Here is a 20,484-nt window from a genome sequence, read left to right on the forward strand (position 1 = left end):
ACCGCCACAATTCCCCCCTCCTGCAACGGGGACGCGGCGCCACACCTCCCCCAGGAGCGGGCGGCCGGCGCCCCTGATGCCGCCGGGCGGGGCCGCGCTCCCGGCATGCCCGAGGGGGACGCTCCGAGGGTGGGTAGGTGGGCGGAGGGAAGGAGGGCGGGAGGGTGCGCGCCCACCCGCCCCGCCGCCGCCGCTTCCCATTCCCAGGCGCTTCCCATTCCCACCCGACGCGGAAACCGGCGCGCAGCCGAGCCGCTGTAGCCGGCGCGCAGGGCGCATGCGCGGGCGGCCGGGAGGGCGGGGGCCGGCGTTCAGCGGGGAGCGCTCCGGCCGCCGGTGCCGCCCGCACTCCGCGCTCCCGCCCGGCGCCGCCGCTACCCGGGGCCGGCGGCCGCCGCGCAGAGCCCGCGCCCTCTCCCGCGCCGCGTCCTCCCGTTGTCCTGCCCCGCCATGAAGTTGAGCAGCCGCGGCCGGGGATGCTGTGCGGGCGGCAGCCGGGAGCGCGGGCCGCCGCCGCGGAGCCCCTTCGTGCACCAGCTGCGCTTCAGCCCCCTGGAGAAAGCCAAGGTAGGGGCGTGCGGCCGCCGGGCCGCCCTTCCTCGCCGCCGCCGCCGCCTTCTTGCGCGCGTCCCCCGCGGCGCACCGGCTGCCGGGCCGCGTCCTGCGGCGGGCGGGGGCTCCGCGCCGCCGGTGCTTTGTGAGCCGGCGGAGCCGGGCAGCGGTGCTGGGCGTGTGCGAGGCGGCTGCCGGGGGCGGCCGTGCCCGGGCCGGGCGGGCGGGCGGGAGTCTGGGGGCGGCCGTGATGCTGTAGTGCAGGGAGTGCACCTCAACTCGTGCTCTGATGCCTTCTTCAAAGGAAAAACAACAGCCCGGTTTTTTTTGGTAATTTTTTTTTCGTTTTGGGGTTTCCTTTATGGGTTTTCTCGGCACTTTGAGGTTTGGGAGTTTTTTCGGATTTTCTGGTTTTCGGGTTTTTTTTCGTGTTGTGGGTTGTTGGGGTTTTTTTTGGGTTTTTTTTAGGTTTTTTGTTTGTTTGTTTGTTTGTTTTTATGGGGGACGGGGGAGCAGCCCTGCGGAGCCGCTCTTTTTCAGCGTCAAGGTAGGTGTTACCCTGGGCCGAGACATCCCGGTGCGGCTGAAGTTTTGCCCCTGGGTAAATAGTCCCTACGGTGTAATTTAGGTATGATATTGTGCAGGTAGCGGTGAGACTACAGGAGGCGGTATTAAAATGCAAATTTGCGGTTGCTTGGCTTTTTATTTCATTGTTTGGTTTTAGGGGATTTTTCCCCCCTCCTTGCCTCTGCATTGCCTCGCACGGTGAGCAGTAAGTGGCTGACTATTCAGAGGGCATGGCCTTTGTCTTAGGCTTTCGGTAAGATCTGGGTCACTAGCTGGAGGAAGAAATACCATCAGAGGCTCACCTATTGAGGGGCTGGCCATTTATGCCACTTCCATCACTGTAATACTTCATAAAGCTGTTGTTTTGGGTGCCTGACAGCCTTCGGTGCCTGTTAACATTGGAAATTATGATTCACTAATATTAAACCTCTTGGATCAAGGCGCTTTAGATCCAGCTTTGATTTGCATTTGAATGAAGTTCGTTGTTGCAATGCCCTGTTGCTGCTCAGATGCTTAACGCAAGATATGTATGGCCTGACTTAAAAAAACATCAGAATGTGGCTCCTGTTATGTACGGGGCAGCCCAGGAATTCATTGTACACTCAGAAAAGGTTTTCACTTTTTATTAAGTTGCCCAGTATGTATTTAGTGGTTGCTCATAAATTGTTGCTTGAGCTGGAAAATGAAGAAAAGGTTTTTGTCATTTTCTTAATTTAGTTTCTATCTAGAGCTTCCTCAATAAATTGCATTGTTGTAAAGATTTTCTTTCTATGTACCATACTTTGTTTCTGAAGTCATGGTTAATGGAATTAATGAGGTAGAAGTCTTTGAGGGAGCAGAGAGAAGCAAAGATAGCACATTTTCATAGGGACTAGGGTTGTCTCCAGTTATAACAGCTAATGTTGCTTTCTGCTTGGTTATTTATAAATTTTTTTAAAATGCTGCTGGGAGAGGAGAGCAGACTCTGTTTTGCAGTTTTTGCAGAATTGAGTCTCATAGGAGCTACCAGCATTGCTGATCTGATGTTAGTCCTGACAGACCTTGAGGTGCTTTGTCAGGGAGGTGACTGGTTGTGGAGCACACCTGCTTTCTGCGTGGGCTCCCCTGTTCGTAGGTATGAGATGTGAGCTTTGCCAATGGATTTCAAGGATTTGTTATTTTCAGTGAAGATGAAATGTGTTTAAACCGCTGTAGTTTGTGACAGTGTGCAGGCCAAAGGAGCAGCCTCCTCACCAGATTGTCTCAGACTTGCTTTTTAAGTGAGCAGTCTTTCACTGATATACGGCAGCACAGAGTTCTTTAACCCAACCTCCCTTCAGTCTTACTGTTGCAGTTTTATGCAGGAAAAAGCCCATAAGCTGGCATACAGAACTGTGGTAGATTTTTTGCTTTGCCTTAGTCATGCTTTTCCAGCCTCTTCACTGATTAAAAGTTGTGCTTGAGACAGAAGCGGTTAAAGCAGAGCTGTGGAATTGCTCCACTTGAGAAGAAATGCTCCCCAGGTGAATTACAGAAGTGTGCGTTCTCCTCCAAACAGCCTCGGAGGCTACGGAGCGCTCGGTGTGAGCTATTGCAGCTGAACTCACTTCCTGTCCAGCTGTAGGCATGTATTGGGTCACAGGCTTTTCTGTCTGTCCTGTGAATCTAATGGGGGTTTCTGGCATTGCACAGGCTATCGAGGAAGGTTAGGAATGTAGCTACAAGAAGTAGGGAGCCCAGGGGACTGGGAGACAAGACTGCTTTGTCGGATGGTCTGGTGTCTGTTGCTGATGGTGTACCAGATAGCCCCGTTATCTTCGCTACAACCTCGTCCTGCATTCCGCGAGAGGTTAGATTAGCTTTTGTATTCATTAATGCAGCTCAGAAGATGCTTTTTAGCATGTTCCAGCCCGAGACAGTGGAAGTGAAAGAAAGGTAGAAAGTGAGAGGGTAAAACAACCACAAGGAGAAAGAACAACATTACAAATAAATACTTTTGATTGTCAAGGCACTGTTCAAGTCATCTTTCATTGACTTTATAAAAACTGGGAGGTTACAAGAGTGTAAAAGCAGTAAGACTGTTTCAGAACAGTCTCATCAGTAGAAATTATCGCTATTTTACTCTGATCTGAGGGTGACAGTAGGGGTCATTTTTGAAGCTACCTGTTTTATTCCAGTACTATAATAAAAAAATTCTTTCTGTGAGAAAGACATATGTGATTTTATTAACGATGGATTTTGTTCACGCTAACATCTTCTGGGCACCTGTCATGTAAGTCCAAGCTCTTGATTCTTGTTACCACTGCGGAGCAGGCAGAAGCATTACTGGAGCTGTCAGTAAGCATCTGTAGCTTTTTTCCCTGCTGCTTCAAAACACAATACAATGCCATTTTCCTTTCTTCCAATGTTCCTGGCCCTTTTATTTCACCAGTGCTGGTGTTCATTTGGTTCCTTGGTGAGCTCATTTGGCTCATTAAACGAGCATATCATTGTGTTTTTGTGTTCTGATTATTTTCTTTTGCTGGGATGGCTGTGTTTTTTCTCACTAATGAGCTATATTGGCTCATTGGTAGCTCACATAAGTGCTAGAGCTGACTCAGGGGGAGGATTGAGGAGAGAGTGAACAGGACCACTCTTTCACAGCAGTGATCTGTTAGATTGGCTTAGCTGCGCAGAAAAATTTATCCTGCTGTATTTATCTCCATGAATGTTTCTGCTGGGGAACTTGCAGAGTGGGGAAGTGGGTAGTGAGAGAATTGTTGAGGGATTAATTCCTAGCTCCTGCACTGCCATCTTTGGTGAGTTGAGCTATAGGGGTGATAATAGTGAGGAAGTATAAGTGTGGGGTAAGATGTAATTTCTATCTGATATGTGTAAAAGAAAAATCAAAACCTCTACCATGTCAAATAGAATTTCCTTTCTCAGTATCGTGACTGCCACTTTGTAACAAGTCATGGAAATTTTGTTGGGAATAAATTTTTTTTTAGTGATGTTTTTTGTGGTATTGGTAACTTGCAAGTTGCATTCTTTTTAGCTTCCCCATGCATGAGAGCTATGATACTGGTTTTCAAGATAGGAAACAGACCTAAAGAAGTAGAAACAAGGGTACTCTGGGATTCTCTTGCTCAGCACTTAGATATGTAGGACCAGATATTTTGGAGAACTTGAAACTTGAATTCATATTTTATCCCTTCATTGTGAGGTCATACTTAAATCTGAATGCAGTCTCTCTAAACAAGGGGAACATGTGATACCTATTTAGTATGTGACTTGCCTTACATCAGATTTAAGCCCTTCTGATGGAAGAATGGAGATCAGTTTCCCAGGGCAGCCTTCCATTACAAACTGTCCATAGGTCTTTCACAGTAGACACTGCAGCTTCTGAAAAACTAAGTTGGATACTGTAGACCAGCAAATAGTAAATAAGGTGTAGTCAACCCCCTCTTGAGATTTCTTTGGTCATGAGCTGAGCCCCTCAAAGTACAACTCAACATGGACCTTTAGAGGTTTTTGCATGTATCTCAGAACACAGGTGTTTACATATTGCTAACTTATTGTTCACTTATTGCTAAACAGAATTCAGAACAGGTGCTGAACTGCTAAAAAGTGGCTGGTGTCACAGCCAGACCCTGTACATTTGATGCATTTGCTTCTTGCTGACTATTACTATCCCCACTTTCTCTGGAAGACCAAGAGGTCTTTTCTGCACATTTATGCCATCTTTTACAGCATTATGAATGCAACATCTGTTTTCATTCTGTGACATGGCACTAAAATGGTCTTTCGAACAGAGAGTCAAGGGATGGAATACCTCCCTACCAGTCACCCACCATTCAGTTTTGCCCTCAAGTAGGAGAAGAGTTGGAGGAGGTGTGAATCCTAAAGGTCTGTGTCCTCACCTGCATTTGTTTCACTCATTTTTTAGTGGCTGGTCCTTCTCATTTTAGAAACTTAGAAGGCAGGTGTTCTCATCTCCAGAATGCTCCTCTGTTTACTGCTTGATGTGGTGGTCTTGTTTGTGGATGCAGAGCTGTGTGAGTTGGTGTAACTTTGATGCTCATCTGACCATTGTAGTGTGTGAAGTTTTACTGGTTCATCTAGGAAAGTAGCCTGTCTAAGAAAAAAAAATTCCTTTTTCTGTCAGTTCTGCAAACTAAAGCAGAGTCGCCATAGGGACTGGAATTCTGCTCTGGAGAGTGAGATTGCGGTTGTTACAAGATGATGGTGCCAGTCTGAACCAGCACTGTAAAATCCAACTGCAGTGGGCTGGTAGCTTAGGTCTTGAACGTGGTATGTTGGGCTTTTTTCCTGCTGTGTGTTCCCTGCACCTACTCTTGATTTACAGATTTGTGCACCTACAGAGTAAGCTGGTTGTTGAGCTATTTTGGGAAGTGAGAGGAAGTGGTAAGTGAGCTCCATGATGACTAGATCTGCATTGGGGAAGAGAAGAATATGAATTAATCTTTCCACAGCAGCCTAGAGATGCATCAGATTAGGCACAACATGAGACAGCACCTTATGCTTTGTTACTCATCCTTGCCCAGCTATTGTGATATTGATAAGTATGCTTTTTCTTAACTTTATCTGGCATATCTGGAATTGAATAGTATTCTGCTGTTTCTACCATTAGATATTTTTAAGTTAAGAAATGGTATCAGTTTCTAGGAATCACTGACCTTTTCAGTCTGAAATGGTGTTGGAATAATGGTTTTTATTATTATTTTTATTTTGCAGATTGCCTTCATGACCTTGACTCTGTTTCCTATCCGACTCTTTTTTGCTGCTTTTATGATGTTGCTGGCCTGGCCTTTTGCGTTCATTGCTTCAATGGGATCTGATGAGCAAGAGCTTGAAAAGCCCCTCTCCTGGTGGCGAAAGTGAGTCACTGATGTGGTGAAATACTGAGACAATCATTATAAAGTTCAACAGTTTGAAATAGAGGAAATGGGAAATACCTTTTACCTGTCTCAGAGATCTGCTTTTCTCTTCAAAAGAAAAATATAAAAATTATTAAACACTTTCCTCTGGTGGGAAACTAGAAATGCCTCAACTCTGATTTGCCAGGTGATCCAAGAATTACAGTGGTAATCTCTGGCTTCTTATCTTTATTGAGGAGGTAGTGCGAAGCTTTGTTGTGGCATCTTCCATTGCATTTATTCCTGTAATGTCAACTTCTGGTTATGAAGATTGACTCTATGGAATGTGCTTAGATTTCATATTCCAAATTGTTGTTTTAAACTGCTTCACCCCATTGTCTTCTACCCTGTGATGAACTGACAAAACTTGTGTTGATTCCCCGAGGGCTTGCCCCATACTTTGGTGTTTATTGAAAGTCTGTGGTTGCTTTGATATTGCAATGCTAATTAAAGTAGAATGTAAGACAGTGTCCTTCCATCCATGAAAACTGCCATTTGAGGAGCAGGAAAGGAGGGGTGTATCACCTCTTCTATAGACACCTTTAAAATTAGGAGCTGGCACTAGCATGAAGGAAGGTGATTGTATTTTGCATCACAGGAGGGAAGGAGGTTGAGAATCCCAGAGGCATGTCACTTTACATTTCATTTGGAGTGATATCAATACAATAACTAATTGAATAATTGGCTGCCTTCAGCCTTGCAGACAGTTATTTTGAATCTTTTTTGATTGTCCCTTCCTCATTTATTCCAATTTTCAGGCTGCTCTCCAGCCTCCAATCTCTGTGTTACAATTTGTGATGTTCAATTTTTGTACTCTGTTGATTCAAAGTTTCTCTTTTCATGACTGTCAGTTTAAAAAGACAAATAAAACTCCTCAAAAAAAAACCTCATCCACCCCACCAAAAAAAAAAACCAAAAAAAAAAAAAACCACATCCACAAGAAACAAAAATCCAAATCACTTTAGGAGAAGATGGGGAAAGGGAAGAAAGTAAAATATTTCCAGAAATCTCATATGTATCATGTAGGCCTCTCTGTATTTGAGAATTTCTGCCCTACATTTGTCCCGTTTTGTTTGGGTAAACTTGAAATCAAGAATCAGGGTAAGTGCATTCTGGCAATATCCTAATAGTATATTTCAGGGCTGAATTTCTTTATGGCTTTTTAGATGTTACTAGAAAACCTTATTAGGCATTGTGTAGAAGAAACTTAACAGTCATAGTCTGAATTAAAATTAATGATGAACTAAATGACAGTCTTGGAGGCTGGAATGAATTAGTGTTCAGGTATCAAATGAAGTTGATCAGCATCTTACCTAAAAAGTGGTTTTAAATCAGCTGAGAAAGCGAAGAACAAAGTGTGTGCAGTGTTCCAGCTCTGTTTTAAGCATCATATCCTATCTGAACTTTCGTCATACATGTAATTTTTCATTTTATTATTTTAAGGTGTTCCTGTGGCAACATAACTGTTTTCCCACCTCTTTACAGGATAGTGGATATTTTGCTGAAAGCAATAATGAGAATGATGTGGCTTGCTGGTGGATTCCACTGGATAAATGTAAAAGGCAGACGGGCATTGCCAGCAGAAGCAGCAATATTAACAGTGGCTCCCCATTCTTCCTACTTTGATGCCATTCCAGTAACTATGACCTTCGCCTCCATTGTGATGAAGGCAGAAAGCAAAGATATTCCTGTCTGGGGAAGTAAGTTGTTAGATACTTCATATTTCAAAAGATTGCTTAGAAAGTTCACTGTGTATGAGAAGGACTGAAACAGAAAGGAAATTTTGCTATAATATATGGTGAGAATTTTTTTTTTAACTGGTCAACTCTGAATGTCAATAGAAAAAACTGGGGCAGGAGAGGGACAGGAATGTTCTTTTTCCCCTTTCTATGAAGGCTAATCCCTGTGTGAAGTCAAAGCAATCCTACAGAACTCATGGTTCAATTTGCAGTGAACTTGTAACATTTTAAGACCTGCCAGATGGAAAAGCAAGTTAGAATGGGGCTATGGAAGCAAAGACTGATGCTAGAGAGAAAGTCTACAAAGACTTGGTGTGAGTTGGTGTGCCCTCCCAGAAATGTGTTTTAGGAATGTGATCTGCACTGAACACTACCCTGCCTTGAGGGAGTACTGCTAATCCTCACACATCAATAAGTTTGTTTCAGGCAGAGTGTGAGAGATGAGCACAAGAGCAGATTGGTGTGCACTTGGGTTTAGTCATGAGAAAGGAGATTCCTGAGTCAGTAGTGCTTGAATACTATCTTTGGAATTATTCATGTAAGTTCTCACAAATATTTGAGGAACACCTGCGATTTTTGGTGCAGTTGTGACAGGCAAAAAATTGTGTAAGCTTTTGGGCTTGTAGACTTCTAACTGAAGTCTGTGGGAAGCATTTTGGAGAAACCCACCATCTTGTGTCTAGCGACCAGCAAAGTTCAAAAAATATCCCTGTGTCTCATTGCGTAGATTTTTATGGGTAATATAATTAGTGACAAAAGATTTTACTTTGGCCAGGGGCAGGACTCTTAAATGTGAAAGTCTAAGCAAAAGCTTTGAGTTCCTTTGCAACTAAGTAGAATTAGGCTGTTGGTGCTCACATCCTTCTAAAATTTAGTTAGACAATATGTTTTTAAGGTCATGTTCAGAACCAGAAGCTGAGACATGGCCACAAAGGGTGAGTGGTTATCTATGGAAGTTTAATTTAAGGTATCTTGTCATATAAGGGTCTGCCTGTATGAAGTAAAATGCAGGCCAGATCTGTGGTTGCATCTTAGTTTCATTGAATATCTTACTAATGGCATTTAGAAATTTGTGGCAGTGAAAAATCTATGTAAAAATGAATAGATGCTTTGAACCAAAAGAAAAAGGGCACAGGCAGGCATATGTTTTTGAAAACAAGTGTATGCAAACTTGCACAGTGTGAAAACAAAAAGAAATTGAACTCCCTTGTTCAGTACTGAAAGAAGATATTGTTGTGAGACAGTATGTTGGCAGTCCTGTACAGCAGAGGTGTATCCAGGCCCACTTGGGCTTTAGGAGCAGTCCAGACATAGAAGCAGAGGCTGATTTATCTTCTCAGGTGACGCAGTTGACTGTTTAATAATTGCTGGCTCAGCAAAATAAAAGTAGTCTGTGTGGAACTCCCTTTGATTTGAAGGTGGTCTGTCTGGAGGACCCAAATCAAATGAGGTCCCTGTTGTGCTACTGCAATGTGATGAAATGGCAGAATGGCATTTGACAGTGCTATAATGGCTTCTTAAGTATCCCACATAGTAGATTCAGTGGGAACCAGGAGAATCTGTAGTGATGTGGAGATTGTAGTTCCCCTGAATGTAACACAAATAATGTGTATCACGAAGATCAAATTATTTTCTAAATATCTAATTTAATTTTGATGTGACTCTTGCAGGATTACGTTGAAAGTCTAGACTTCCTACAATATAGTTTAAAAATTATTCATTTAATTCACATGTGAGTAAAACCAGTTACAGAAAAAGAGAGCATGTAGTGATTTGATGGAATATTATTGGAATGTACAGTGCAGTCAAACAAATGAATGTTTTGTCTTGCATAAGGCTGCATTTGCTTTATGCTGTATAGCCACAAAAGTTATGTAGTCACTTGTGAAGCGTTCACAAAAATGCCACAGAAGTGAGGCATACCAAAGGTTGCAAGTGGGATTGAGAGTTCAAAAACCATTTTTGTTTTTAGGGATGGACTTTTATATGAGCAACATTAATTATAGCAGTTTGTGTTCTTTAAATAAATGGACCTTAACAGAGAGGTAGTAATCACTGTATTGATTAGTTTGGCTTGAAAATTAGTGAGAACTTTCCAATAGAACTAATGTTTTATCTCTTTTACTGCTTTGAGAGAAGTTTTCTGTGAAGCAGATAGTGTTGACTATCTTCTCCTTTGATGTAGTATTTTAATCCCAATGTTATTTACACCTCTCTACATGCACATACATAAAAAAATACATGTCATGTTATTGGACCACTGATATTTCTCTTGTGCTTATGTGATAATGTGCTTATGTTTTTGTTGGATTGCCTGGTAAATTGTCAACACTCTAGATATTCATCCAGTATTTATCCCAGAGATGTCAGAGTCACATTATGTGTTCTTCAGTTTTGTAAGTCCTGCAAGCTTGGTATACCATCTTCAGTCAGTGGAGCCAGTCACTGATATTCTTAAACTTGTTATCTCTTGAGTCTTGTGAATGATTATTCTGAATCTTTTGGGAAGCTTTGAATAAAGCACATTAATTTAACTATCTGAGCAGACTTAAATATGTAAAAAATGAAGTGGCAGAGGAAATTCAAAGATAATTTCCCAGGATGAGGACTTTGGGTGAAGAGTACATCCTTAACCTGTATATTCAAGTATGATATAAATAAATTGGCTTTTTGATCTAATAACAGTGTTTATTAAGACATTGTACTTTGTATACCAGAGAGATCAGGTGCTCTAGCAGGCACAAAATGATCTGATTGCTAAATTACTAAGATTGGTTCTGCAAGCATTTTAATAGGTTTCTGGAACAGCTGCCTATATTATTGTACCCTTAGTTAGTCAGTCATGGAATATTAAGCTTCTGATCCACTTGAAAGTCCAGATGATTAAAAGCCTGTTCTTTATGGGATTGGAAGTACTTCACAACTGTATTTGTGTATGAGGGTTTTTATTGCTGTGTAACTTGAAGGCAGCTCTCCTGGCTTGCAAAGTCCAATTTCAGAAGCAGACTTCTGTCTTGTGACTCTAACAGATATCTTCATCCTTTTTAGGAAAACAAAGAAAACCAGATTTAAAAATGCTCTTTGGTTCTGGGAGAAGAGTTATGAACTCTTCAGTCAGTGGTCAGTAGTGAAGAAAATTATCCATTAACACAAGGTTAATAAACTCTGGGGAGGAACTGCTTGTCCAAAGATAAACAGTATTTTTCAGTGATCATTAAAAAAAATCAGTATCTGGAAAGTAGAGAATGCCAAACAGATGGAATATGTCATTATGCTGAAGGAAGATGTATGTTTTTATACAATGACTTTCCAGAGTTTTGGTAGATTGGAGATGTGAACTTTGCTGGACCACTTCTGTCTTACAGTGGGAAAATGTCATGTAGGATTCTGTTATACCTTACATGGTCTGAAGAAGTCAGATCAATTTATCAATACAGGTCCTTAAACTTCCTTGTTTTGTCTACTGAATCCCACTTCAAGTCAGGACAAGGTTTGTGCATAAATTCTGGGTAGTTACAGTGTCTTATTTCTGGCTGTTGGAGCAACCTGGATAAAAGTAGTTTTTCATTGCTGCAATGATTGGTCCTGCAGCAGAAATGCTTCAGTAGGAAGAACATGGAATTTATCAGTAAATATGAATTGATGGGGACTCTGGACCACTTTTATGATTTGAACATTTTCAGTGGTCTGAACTTTTAGAAACTGAATATAAGTGAAAAGTTAATTTAAACTTCAGGTATCTTCTCAATATCTCTAACACCACTCTCTGAAAAGGAGAGAGAGTTGGTACCTGTGAAATGTATGGGATGATATGTTACCTTAAGTTTATAAAGGGGAAGGAGGTAATTTGTGTTTGGCAGAACACAGCAGACCTGCAGAGAAGTGGAGAATCATACAGTGCTGTAAAACGATCAGTTCTGTTGTAGATGGTTTTTTCCACATGTAGTAAACTCATGAATTTTTGTTCATTTTTTGAAAGTGCATTATAAGCTTTTCTCAAGCATCATGACTAAAAGATGAGAATAAAAGTAATTCACATGAAAGTATTTATGCTTGGGTAGCTGGGTATGTTTTCATCTCAAAACTTAAAAGGTGCCAAATTACCCACCAGTCTGTTGTGCAACCTAATCCTTTAGTCCTGCATCCCAAGTGCCTCCCCCACACCTTCCAAACACAAGGAAGACAACTGTGGTAAGCCCATAGCTCTTCTGTGAGAATCTCACATTTAAACACTTATGAGATTCACTAAAACAGTCATTAAACTCCTTATGGAAGAATCTGTTCTAAGGTGAAGGCATTACAGATTTCTTATCTTTTATACACTGTAAATCAGGGGCTTGAACACTGAGGTCGCCAGGATGAATGCCAACCTCCTATGCTATGTTGGCATTGTAGCCTGCGTTGAGTACGCACTTGAGCTCCCCATTTCTGAGCAGCATCTTGAAGTTGTTGCCAAGCTTATCCATTTGATCTTCTCCTTTAAAACCCTCTGTTTCAAAATTCAATGTTTCCTTCAGACTGTGGGCATCCAGATGGTCCTGCAAGATTTCAGTCTCACAGAAGCTCTCTCAGAGAGATTTAAAATACTTGCATTGTCACCTGTGTGTTATAGGTATGTGTTTATCATTTGGCTTAGAGTCCTGGAAAATTCTATAAAAATTACTTCTCATTTAAACTGCTACTGGAATGCTTTTAAAGCACCATCACTAGTTAATATCATTTATTGAAATTGCAAACTGCAGTATATAGGAAACCTTCAAACCAATACCGCTGCCTTCCTTAAATACTTTTTAGATTGGCAGCAGAAAGCTAAAACATAAAACCATGTCCTCATACAGGTATTGCAGGTGTCTCTGAGATAAAAAAGAAGTCTTTGTCCCTCAAGGAGTCCTTAAAGGAAATAGGTCATATTTTGAAAGACCAACCCAAATACCACAATTTGCTTCTGTTAAAGAGGACACTGATTATTTACTTCCCACTACTGACTTTTCCTTGTCCTATAGGCTGCATTGTTTCCTGCCTTTCCCTTTGGAAGCAGGGAGGAGAACTTTCCCATTAATGCTGCCTCTATCCCATGAATACTTGGCATGCCTGCAGTCAGGTGGTCCATCTGCTAAGCATTATTCAGACTTGGAGAAGTTTTCTTGACATACCTTTATCTTCAGTAATTGATTCAGACTTGAGTCAAATAAGTATATATATAATATATAAGTCATATATATAAAATAAGATACTATTCACCAGCTTTAAAAATCTCTTATAGTGTATCATTGACTGTAATAACACTTCTTTTGTAAGAACAATGTAATTCCAAGTGCAAAAGATCCAAATTTTGCTTGAATTGAGTTTTGTGCATTGATACAACTTTGTGTAGTTGGTGTGTGTATGTGTCTTGAGTTTTTCCATTTTTAAGGTCTCTGTGTCCATATACTTAGGAAGTAATTGTAAGAAAACCTTAATGGTTTTCTTCCCTATAACTTTTAGTGTACTTTTGAGCCTCTTGTAGATTTATTTTCTTCTTTTCTCTACAGAAAAGAGCCATTTTCATATTAGATGTTATTTCATTAGCAAAGTTATGAGTTCAGAACTTTGTGAGCATGTACATTTGAGTAAGGCAACTCTTGAAAACTAAGCCCAAGATAGAGCTTTTCAACTTTTATCCTTCATGGGTTTTGTACCCTAAATACAGAATGCGCACCATTAGAAAAATAACTGTATTTTTTCTATACTGTGGAGTAAATATTGAAAATGGATATCCCACTACAGGCTACTTGTACAGCTTACCTCCAATGTTAAAGGCAATCAGATCCAGTTGTGCTGCCTCTGTAGGATTCCCCTAGAGTGTCAGGAGAATGTAGTGATGGGGTTTTGTGTTGTTTGGGAGAGAGGCAAAGTGAAATCCTCAACTTCAGGATTCTCTGCTTTTGCAGCTGTCACTTTGTTTGTTGCTGATTCTACAGTGGTGAAAATGTAACTGCCCACTCAAAAATGTGTGTATGGATACATTTTAGAAGAATTGTATGTGGTGCCCCGTGTCTGTTCCATGGCTTTTTGTGTTCTCAGGTGCCTTGTGGAACCAGCGGTGATGTTGCCAGTATAAATGATTTGCTACAATACTTTCTGCTGTTGTGTGTTATACAGCACTTTGTGTCTTGAATTGAAACAAGGTTTCCTCACACATACTTGCCTGCAAAGAGAGAGGGGAAATGATTTTTTCCTTGCTGTTTTCCTAAGAAGTTTAAAGACACCAGCTGTATATGTTCGGCTTATCAGGAAAAAAAAAAAGGGGTTTGCTTATGCATTGTGCTGGTGCTGAAATTGATTGCATGGGAGTTACGGTTCTGAAATCAGTTGGAGCTGCCACCCTGCTAATAATTAAAGCAATACTTAATTTTTGCAGGCTCTCTTTAAATGGCTGTTTCAAGCAACTTTCAATTAGTTAGAATATCTGGCTGCCCTGAGAGGCAGAGGTTTTAATGATTTACTGGCAGCACTATTTAAATTGCATATTAAATGCCTGCCTAAGAAGGTAGAATACAGCATGTCAGCTGTCCTCAGGATTCCTTGCATGATCTGAAATTGGGAATGAGAGGGACTAGATGAAATGGGATTGACACTGCTAGAGAAAAAGCTGGAATAATGACACAAGATTAATTTTGTGAATTGATGGATTCTCTGTCACTGCCCAGTACATTTGATAATTCAAGGGTGGTTTTAATGGAGTGAGAGGAGCTGGGCAAGCACATTTTTCAGAATCTCTGAACACTTGAGCTGTGGTCTTCACTATCTGGTTTCAGCCAGTCTTGGACAGTTAAATTGCTGAGCAGAGAAGGATATGATTATGTTCTGTTTGTTGAACATGTTGCAGAGTTCTGCTTGTTTCCTTTAGTTGCTCAGTATGCCAGCTGGCCTGACTTTGCCCTAGTCCTGCCTATTCCTTGCATCACACACTACCCTAGGTACTGTCTCCTTGTGTTTCAACTTGACTTCTGACCACAGCCTCATCTTGGCTGCCTATTGGTATGGTTCTCAGCTTCTCTTTACAGACCTTTGGCCCTGCTCCTGACTTTCTTGCACAGATCGACTTGGTACAGCCTTTGAATTTTCAGATTTGTGTGTTTACTAAACATGAAAATATGTGGTGAAAGTAAAGGTCTGTGTAGCCTTGTGCTCTGTTTTCAGAAGTCGTTAAGAAAACTAAAATTTAGCCTTCCCTTGGTGTGTATTTTCAGCTTTTTACTGATGACTGAGAGTTTCAGGTTCACTTAAAGTGTTGGACCTAACCACTAAGGGCCTGGCAGCTGGCGTCTCACAGGATCTTCACTTGCTGTTTAACATTAAAACAAGAATTCTGTCAGCTTTTTTAGTTCAATGTCTAAGGAGGTAAGTCTTAATGTAACTACCCTAATAGGCTAATTCAACAGGCAGGACAAATCCATAGGAAGCTTTCAGTTGCCTCTGTCTTTCAGCATACCAGAGTAATTTTTCTTTGCACAGGGGTGTGTTGCTGTTTGTGGTGCTGATCATTTGCAAGACAACTCACCTGGTGTTCCTCTGGAGCTTAGTAACATTACAGTAACTTGCTTTTGGGAAGGTTGTAACAGTAAAGCTCCCAAGTTGGTACATCTTGCCTGTACAGTTCTCAGATACAGATGACATCAGTGTAGTCCGATGTTTTCTGTCACACTGCCCGAAGAAAAATCTGTCTGCTTGCTTAATTTCATGTGTGATAAATAAGTCCCTGCTTGCAGCATGTCCTCAGAAAAGAGCCTGGGAGTTCTGGAGTTATCTTATTCATTCCTTGGCCTGAAGTAACCTAAATCCTGTCATTTGGCCCAAATGTGAAAGAAACTTCCAAGTGAAGGCTGGGAATGTTGGATCTTTTGCTTTCCTTTACTTTATAATGTTTTTGCTATGGAGTAGTAAATTGCAACAGTGGGGCAAACTCAGGAGTAGGATCACTAAGAAGAAAACAATTCTGATACCAAGTATGGTTTCCCTTGTTATTTTTGTTGCTTGTTCTGTGTTTGTGGGCTTTTTTTTTTCCCCTATTATTTGTGTTAGTCTTTTTCTGGTTTGTTTTGGGGCTTTTTTGTTTGTTTTTACCTCTCCTTGACAGTAACCCCAGCTGGCCAAAGATGATCTTTGCTACCCTGACAAGCATTGTTCTATAGATATTGTCTTAGAGCAGGCATGTAGGAAAAAGTACAAGAGTAAGGTAACTTTTCTGATACACTATCTCCTGAGCTGTGGCAGCTTGTAGGATAAAAGTAGTATTTCAGAGGCTGGCTGAATGTTTGGGAACTTGCTGTAAGGTTTGTCAGATTATTTCTCAGAACCTTCATAATTGGAGGATTTTGGTGAGTTGATGGCTAAACTTCCAGTGGGATAACACCATAACCAGCAGCTTTTGCTGAGTACAGGGCTGTAATTCCTTAGACTGTTTTTTCTTCACACTTTAAGCACTGGCTGATCCGTTAATGTAGCAAGTCTATCCTTGACAAAAGCAGATTATACGGTGTCAGTGAACTCTTCTCACAGTGGCTGGAAAAATGAAAACTGTATTTGAGGCAAGCAGAATAGCTAATGTTTTAGTGACCCTTGAACCTTCAAGTAAGATTATATGATAGAAAAATTATTAAAAGGTTTTGGATGACAGCCTGCTTAAATAAAGGCATGAAGCACTATATTTGAAGGTGCTTCTCTTGTAGTGCTTTTGGACAGTGCTAAAGAACTGTATGGGCTTATTATTTTGAAAGTCTTTGGTGTCTTGTGACAGACATGCATGGAGGAGAGTATCTTGTGGACTGATTTCTGATTTTTTGCTCATGTTCATTTTGTGTCTGGCTACATACAAGAAGTTTCCCACTGAGCCAGAAAGAGAATGTCTGAGATCTAGTTCATCTGGTATGAGGAACAGGCAAACAAGTAACAACTGAGAAAATGAGCATGCCTTTTCTGTTGACACTGATTTTTCACAAAAAATAACATCAGTGTATATAATATCTTTGGTGCTGTATCTTATGGGGAGCTGAGCTGTCGTAGAAGACAAAAGCTCTAAAGACAGAGACAATTTGACTGACAGGATGTGTTTTGCAAGCAGTCACATAGCAGGGAGATTCCTGCTGCTTTGCTGGTTTGGGAGTGGCTATAGACTTTGTGATTTTTGTGGAAGGAGGAAATGGCCTATAGACAGCCACAGCTGCATTGTTGCAGAAAATTGCATAATATGTACCATCATGTTTTACATTATCTGTGTCATATGTATTGATCTATTAAAAACTGAAAAACTGCAAAATGCCAAAATTTTGAAAACTGTTTTCCTCACAGAAACGTATGAAAATATTTCAATAAAGTGGCAGTAATTCAGCTGAGTATTCAATTTTGCAGTGTAATATAGTGAAGTAGTTATGGTCTTTTAACAAAAATTTTTGTCCAGAGGAATAATTGGGGGCTGGGGGTGTATGGAGGGGAGAGGGGGATCTTTTTCAAACAGAGCGAAAATAAAGGCTGGTCCTTGTTTTTGTTTTCCCTCCTCTTCAGCTCTGATCAAATATATCCGACCAGTATTTGTATCTCGGTCAGACCAGGATTCTCGCAGGAAAACTGTTGAAGAGATAAAGAGGCGTGCCCAGTCTGATGGTAAATGGCCACAGGTACTGTATTCTGCTACTCTGTAAGAGATGGTATTTGGCATTTCCAGGCTTTGGATATGCAGTTTGCTGTTTTCACTGTGGGTGGCTTTAGATGGTTTGGGGTGGTGTGTGTGTGTGTGTGTGTGTGTGTGTGTGTGTGTGTGTGTGAAATTTCCCCCACCCCCTCTTTCTAGAAGATAAAATGTGAGATTCTCATCTGTCTCTCATTGCATTGTGTTTTGAGGAAAACTGGGTAAGTACATGGCTAGACATCTCTTAAGTGGTACTAAATGGACAGACCACAGCAGGTGAAGAAGTCCTCTAAGAAAAAAAATTAAGTGCTCAACAAAATACCTGGGAAAGTACTGTGTGTTCTCACCCTTTGCACGATTTTGGCATTGCCATTGTTGGAGATGTGATACTGGGCAAGGCAGCCCAAAAAATTTGGATGTTCCAATAAGCACCTCTATTAAAACACATGATGAAAACATGGATAAAATAAGTGGCTCAGGCCTTTTTTCTGCACCTAAAATGTGCCTATTTATACTGTGCCTTGAAAGAGAGCAATGGGGAGGAGAGGATGACTACATAAGATCTCAGATTCCTAGAAGCATGTGATTATTTTGCAAATTTGAAGCATTCCTGTGGTGTTTTGGAGATTAAGGTACTGTATAGTTTTATGGGATTATTGCTGCTAACAGTGGGTATACCTCTGCATACTAGACTGCAGAATTATTATAAACAGCTATAAATAATGTGACAGGTGATTTATAGCTTTTGCATCATGATTTTCATCATTAGATTTCAAAGCAAGCTAGGACAGAGTGGGCAATAAAACTAGTAATGTTAGTTCTAGTCCATTGCTTTGTTCCCTTATAATATGGATGGGGGGTTGTTTGTTTTTGTACAGTCTTCCCTTTTCTGCTGAATTGGTTCAACTTAAGCGTTTTTGCTCCATTTTTTAGAATTCTGTTCAGGTATTTTCAGTCTGTCGTTTGGGCATCTGTGTACATGCCAAGTAATAGCAAAGAGAAAATTCCTGTCTTTTCTTAGCCTGTAAGCAGGTATCCTGGGAGCAGGAATTTTGTTCTGGTACACAACAGACTATGATACTTTTTCTAGCACCAAAATCTTTGGTGAAAATACTCATACTTTCTGGTTATTGTCATTGTTCCAATAAATAGAATTATTATTGGAGGGCAAGAAAGAGGCAAAATCACAGATAAAGAAAAATATTTTTCCTATTAAGGTAGAGTTTACTTGACTTCTTCAGCAACATTTCTTTTTACTTGAACTGAACTGTTTTTCCCTGAGAACATTTTTACTGTAATCAGTTAATAACAGCTTTGAAAAGATGTGTTTATAAATAAATTCACATTGAAATAGTTCTAAAAAGTCAACTTTTTTTTTACTTCAAGATAATGATATTCCCAGAGGGCACTTGCACAAACCGATCCTGTCTAATTACATTCAAACCTGGTAGGTATTATGCTCATTTCTCTGTTCTCTACAGAATGTCCTTGTATCTTCATCTTCTGAAATACCAGTTGCATTTTAATTTGCTTGCTGTTGCAGAAGTTGAGTTAAAAACCTTGCAATAGGGTGAAATTGGAATATAAATTTTGATGCTGCAGGAAGACTGTCATTCTGCCATTGAACAAAACAGTTTCAATAATTCAGGGGTTTTTTTGGCTTCTGAGATGCGTATGAGCTGGAGGAGTAATGTTTCTTCTTGGGTTTTTGTTTGTGGTTGTGTCTTTTTGCTTTTTTTTTTCCTTGCCCCCTCCATTTCCTATTTTGAGTCTGTCATGCAGCATTTAGATATTTGCTACCTTAAGCTTTGTAGTGTATCTATTTCAGGCTGCTCAGTGTTTGTTGCTGTGTTGTATCTGGCTGATCCCTCTCTAACTCTTCTCTGGAGTTGCATTCTGGTGAAGATGGCACAAAAATATTTCCCATGTAACACTGTTACAGAGGCTGCCATTTTTTACCATTTTTATGTAGCATCCATGTTCTAAACTCTTCAGTAGTATCACCCTTTTAGTTTATCAGATTAGTAGAGGGTGTAATGCTGAACATTGCTGCAGCTGTAAACTGCATTTCCAGTAGGGAGAAATGCAAGTACTGCAGTAAACCACTAATCTTTAATGTAAACTTGCCTTTATCATGTAGGTAGGGAGATAGTCAATGAAGAAACTTGAGTGAGCAAGGCAGTTGTGAATGTGTTTTTTGACTTCCTAGTTTCTCGTCTTACTGTGTGTCTTGAGTTTTGGTTGGCTTGCAATTTAAATATCACTCTTAGAATATCATGCAGTGAGTCAGCACGGTGGTTCCTTGCACTGATTCATTTGGCTGAAGGAATCTCAGGCTTTTCTCTCAGCTATTACCTTTTTAGATGATGGAATGGTGATTAGAGAAACATCTACTTCTGTAGCTCTTTGCTCTCCTTCTCTCTCCACCTGAATCCTGACCATGCTTTGAAAGCTAGCCTGAATCCTTCATTTGAAGCCCTGATTTCCCTTCCTCTGTGCCATAGACATTCCAGGCACCATGTATTTCATCCTTACATTCTCACTCTATCTTCCTCTGCTCTGGTCTAGTACATGCTGCTGTCTGCCTCTTGACTGTCTCACTTTTCCTACTGAAACCTGCATCTGTATCCATCTAGCCTTCCAGAAATCCTTTGCTTCAAAATTCCTCACTTATATCACATTACTTTAGGTCTCTATTCAAGTTATTTCTATCAGGTTGCCTTTCCCCATTCTGCTAACATGGCCTATGCTCCTTGCTCTTACTACACGTTTTCTTGGTTTTGTGTTTGTGTTTAAATGGTAGTGTTGTCATCTACCAGTCAGCTTTTGTCAGCTTCAGATTATTTCAAAAGTTGATTAGACTGTTCTTTGAGACTGAGCAGAAGGTACCACTGGCCTCCAAATCTCTTAAGGATTCTGTACAGACCACCTTCATGTAAAGATGTTTATACTCCATAAACAATTATTCCTTTTAAGTCTCAACAGTTATTTTGTAAAGCAAATGTTATGCTAGGAATACAGTGTACTTCTATTATTCAGTTCTTCATTTTAATTGGGCAATTAG

The 20,484-nt window shown here is 40.7% G+C and overlaps 1 protein-coding gene across 1 annotated transcript in view; it reads left to right on the top strand.

The window, feature by feature from the left end:
* Positions 1-214: 214 nt before the first annotated feature.
* Positions 215-20,484, top strand: part of LPCAT1 (lysophosphatidylcholine acyltransferase 1) — a 59,044-nt gene continuing 38,774 nt past the window's right edge. Inside the window, exons 1-5 of the mRNA XM_068194987.1 lie at positions 215-567; positions 5,833-5,975; positions 7,500-7,714; positions 17,297-17,409; positions 18,807-18,867. Coding sequence (XP_068051088.1) covers positions 451-567; positions 5,833-5,975; positions 7,500-7,714; positions 17,297-17,409; positions 18,807-18,867 — 649 coding nt within the window. The 5' untranslated portion in view covers positions 215-450. The remainder of the gene's footprint in view (positions 568-5,832; positions 5,976-7,499; positions 7,715-17,296; positions 17,410-18,806; positions 18,868-20,484) is intronic.

The sequence above is a fragment of the Anomalospiza imberbis genome, chromosome 1 (assembly GCF_031753505.1).
Source record: "Anomalospiza imberbis isolate Cuckoo-Finch-1a 21T00152 chromosome 1, ASM3175350v1, whole genome shotgun sequence".
Classification (NCBI taxonomy): Eukaryota; Metazoa; Chordata; class Aves; order Passeriformes; family Viduidae; genus Anomalospiza; species Anomalospiza imberbis.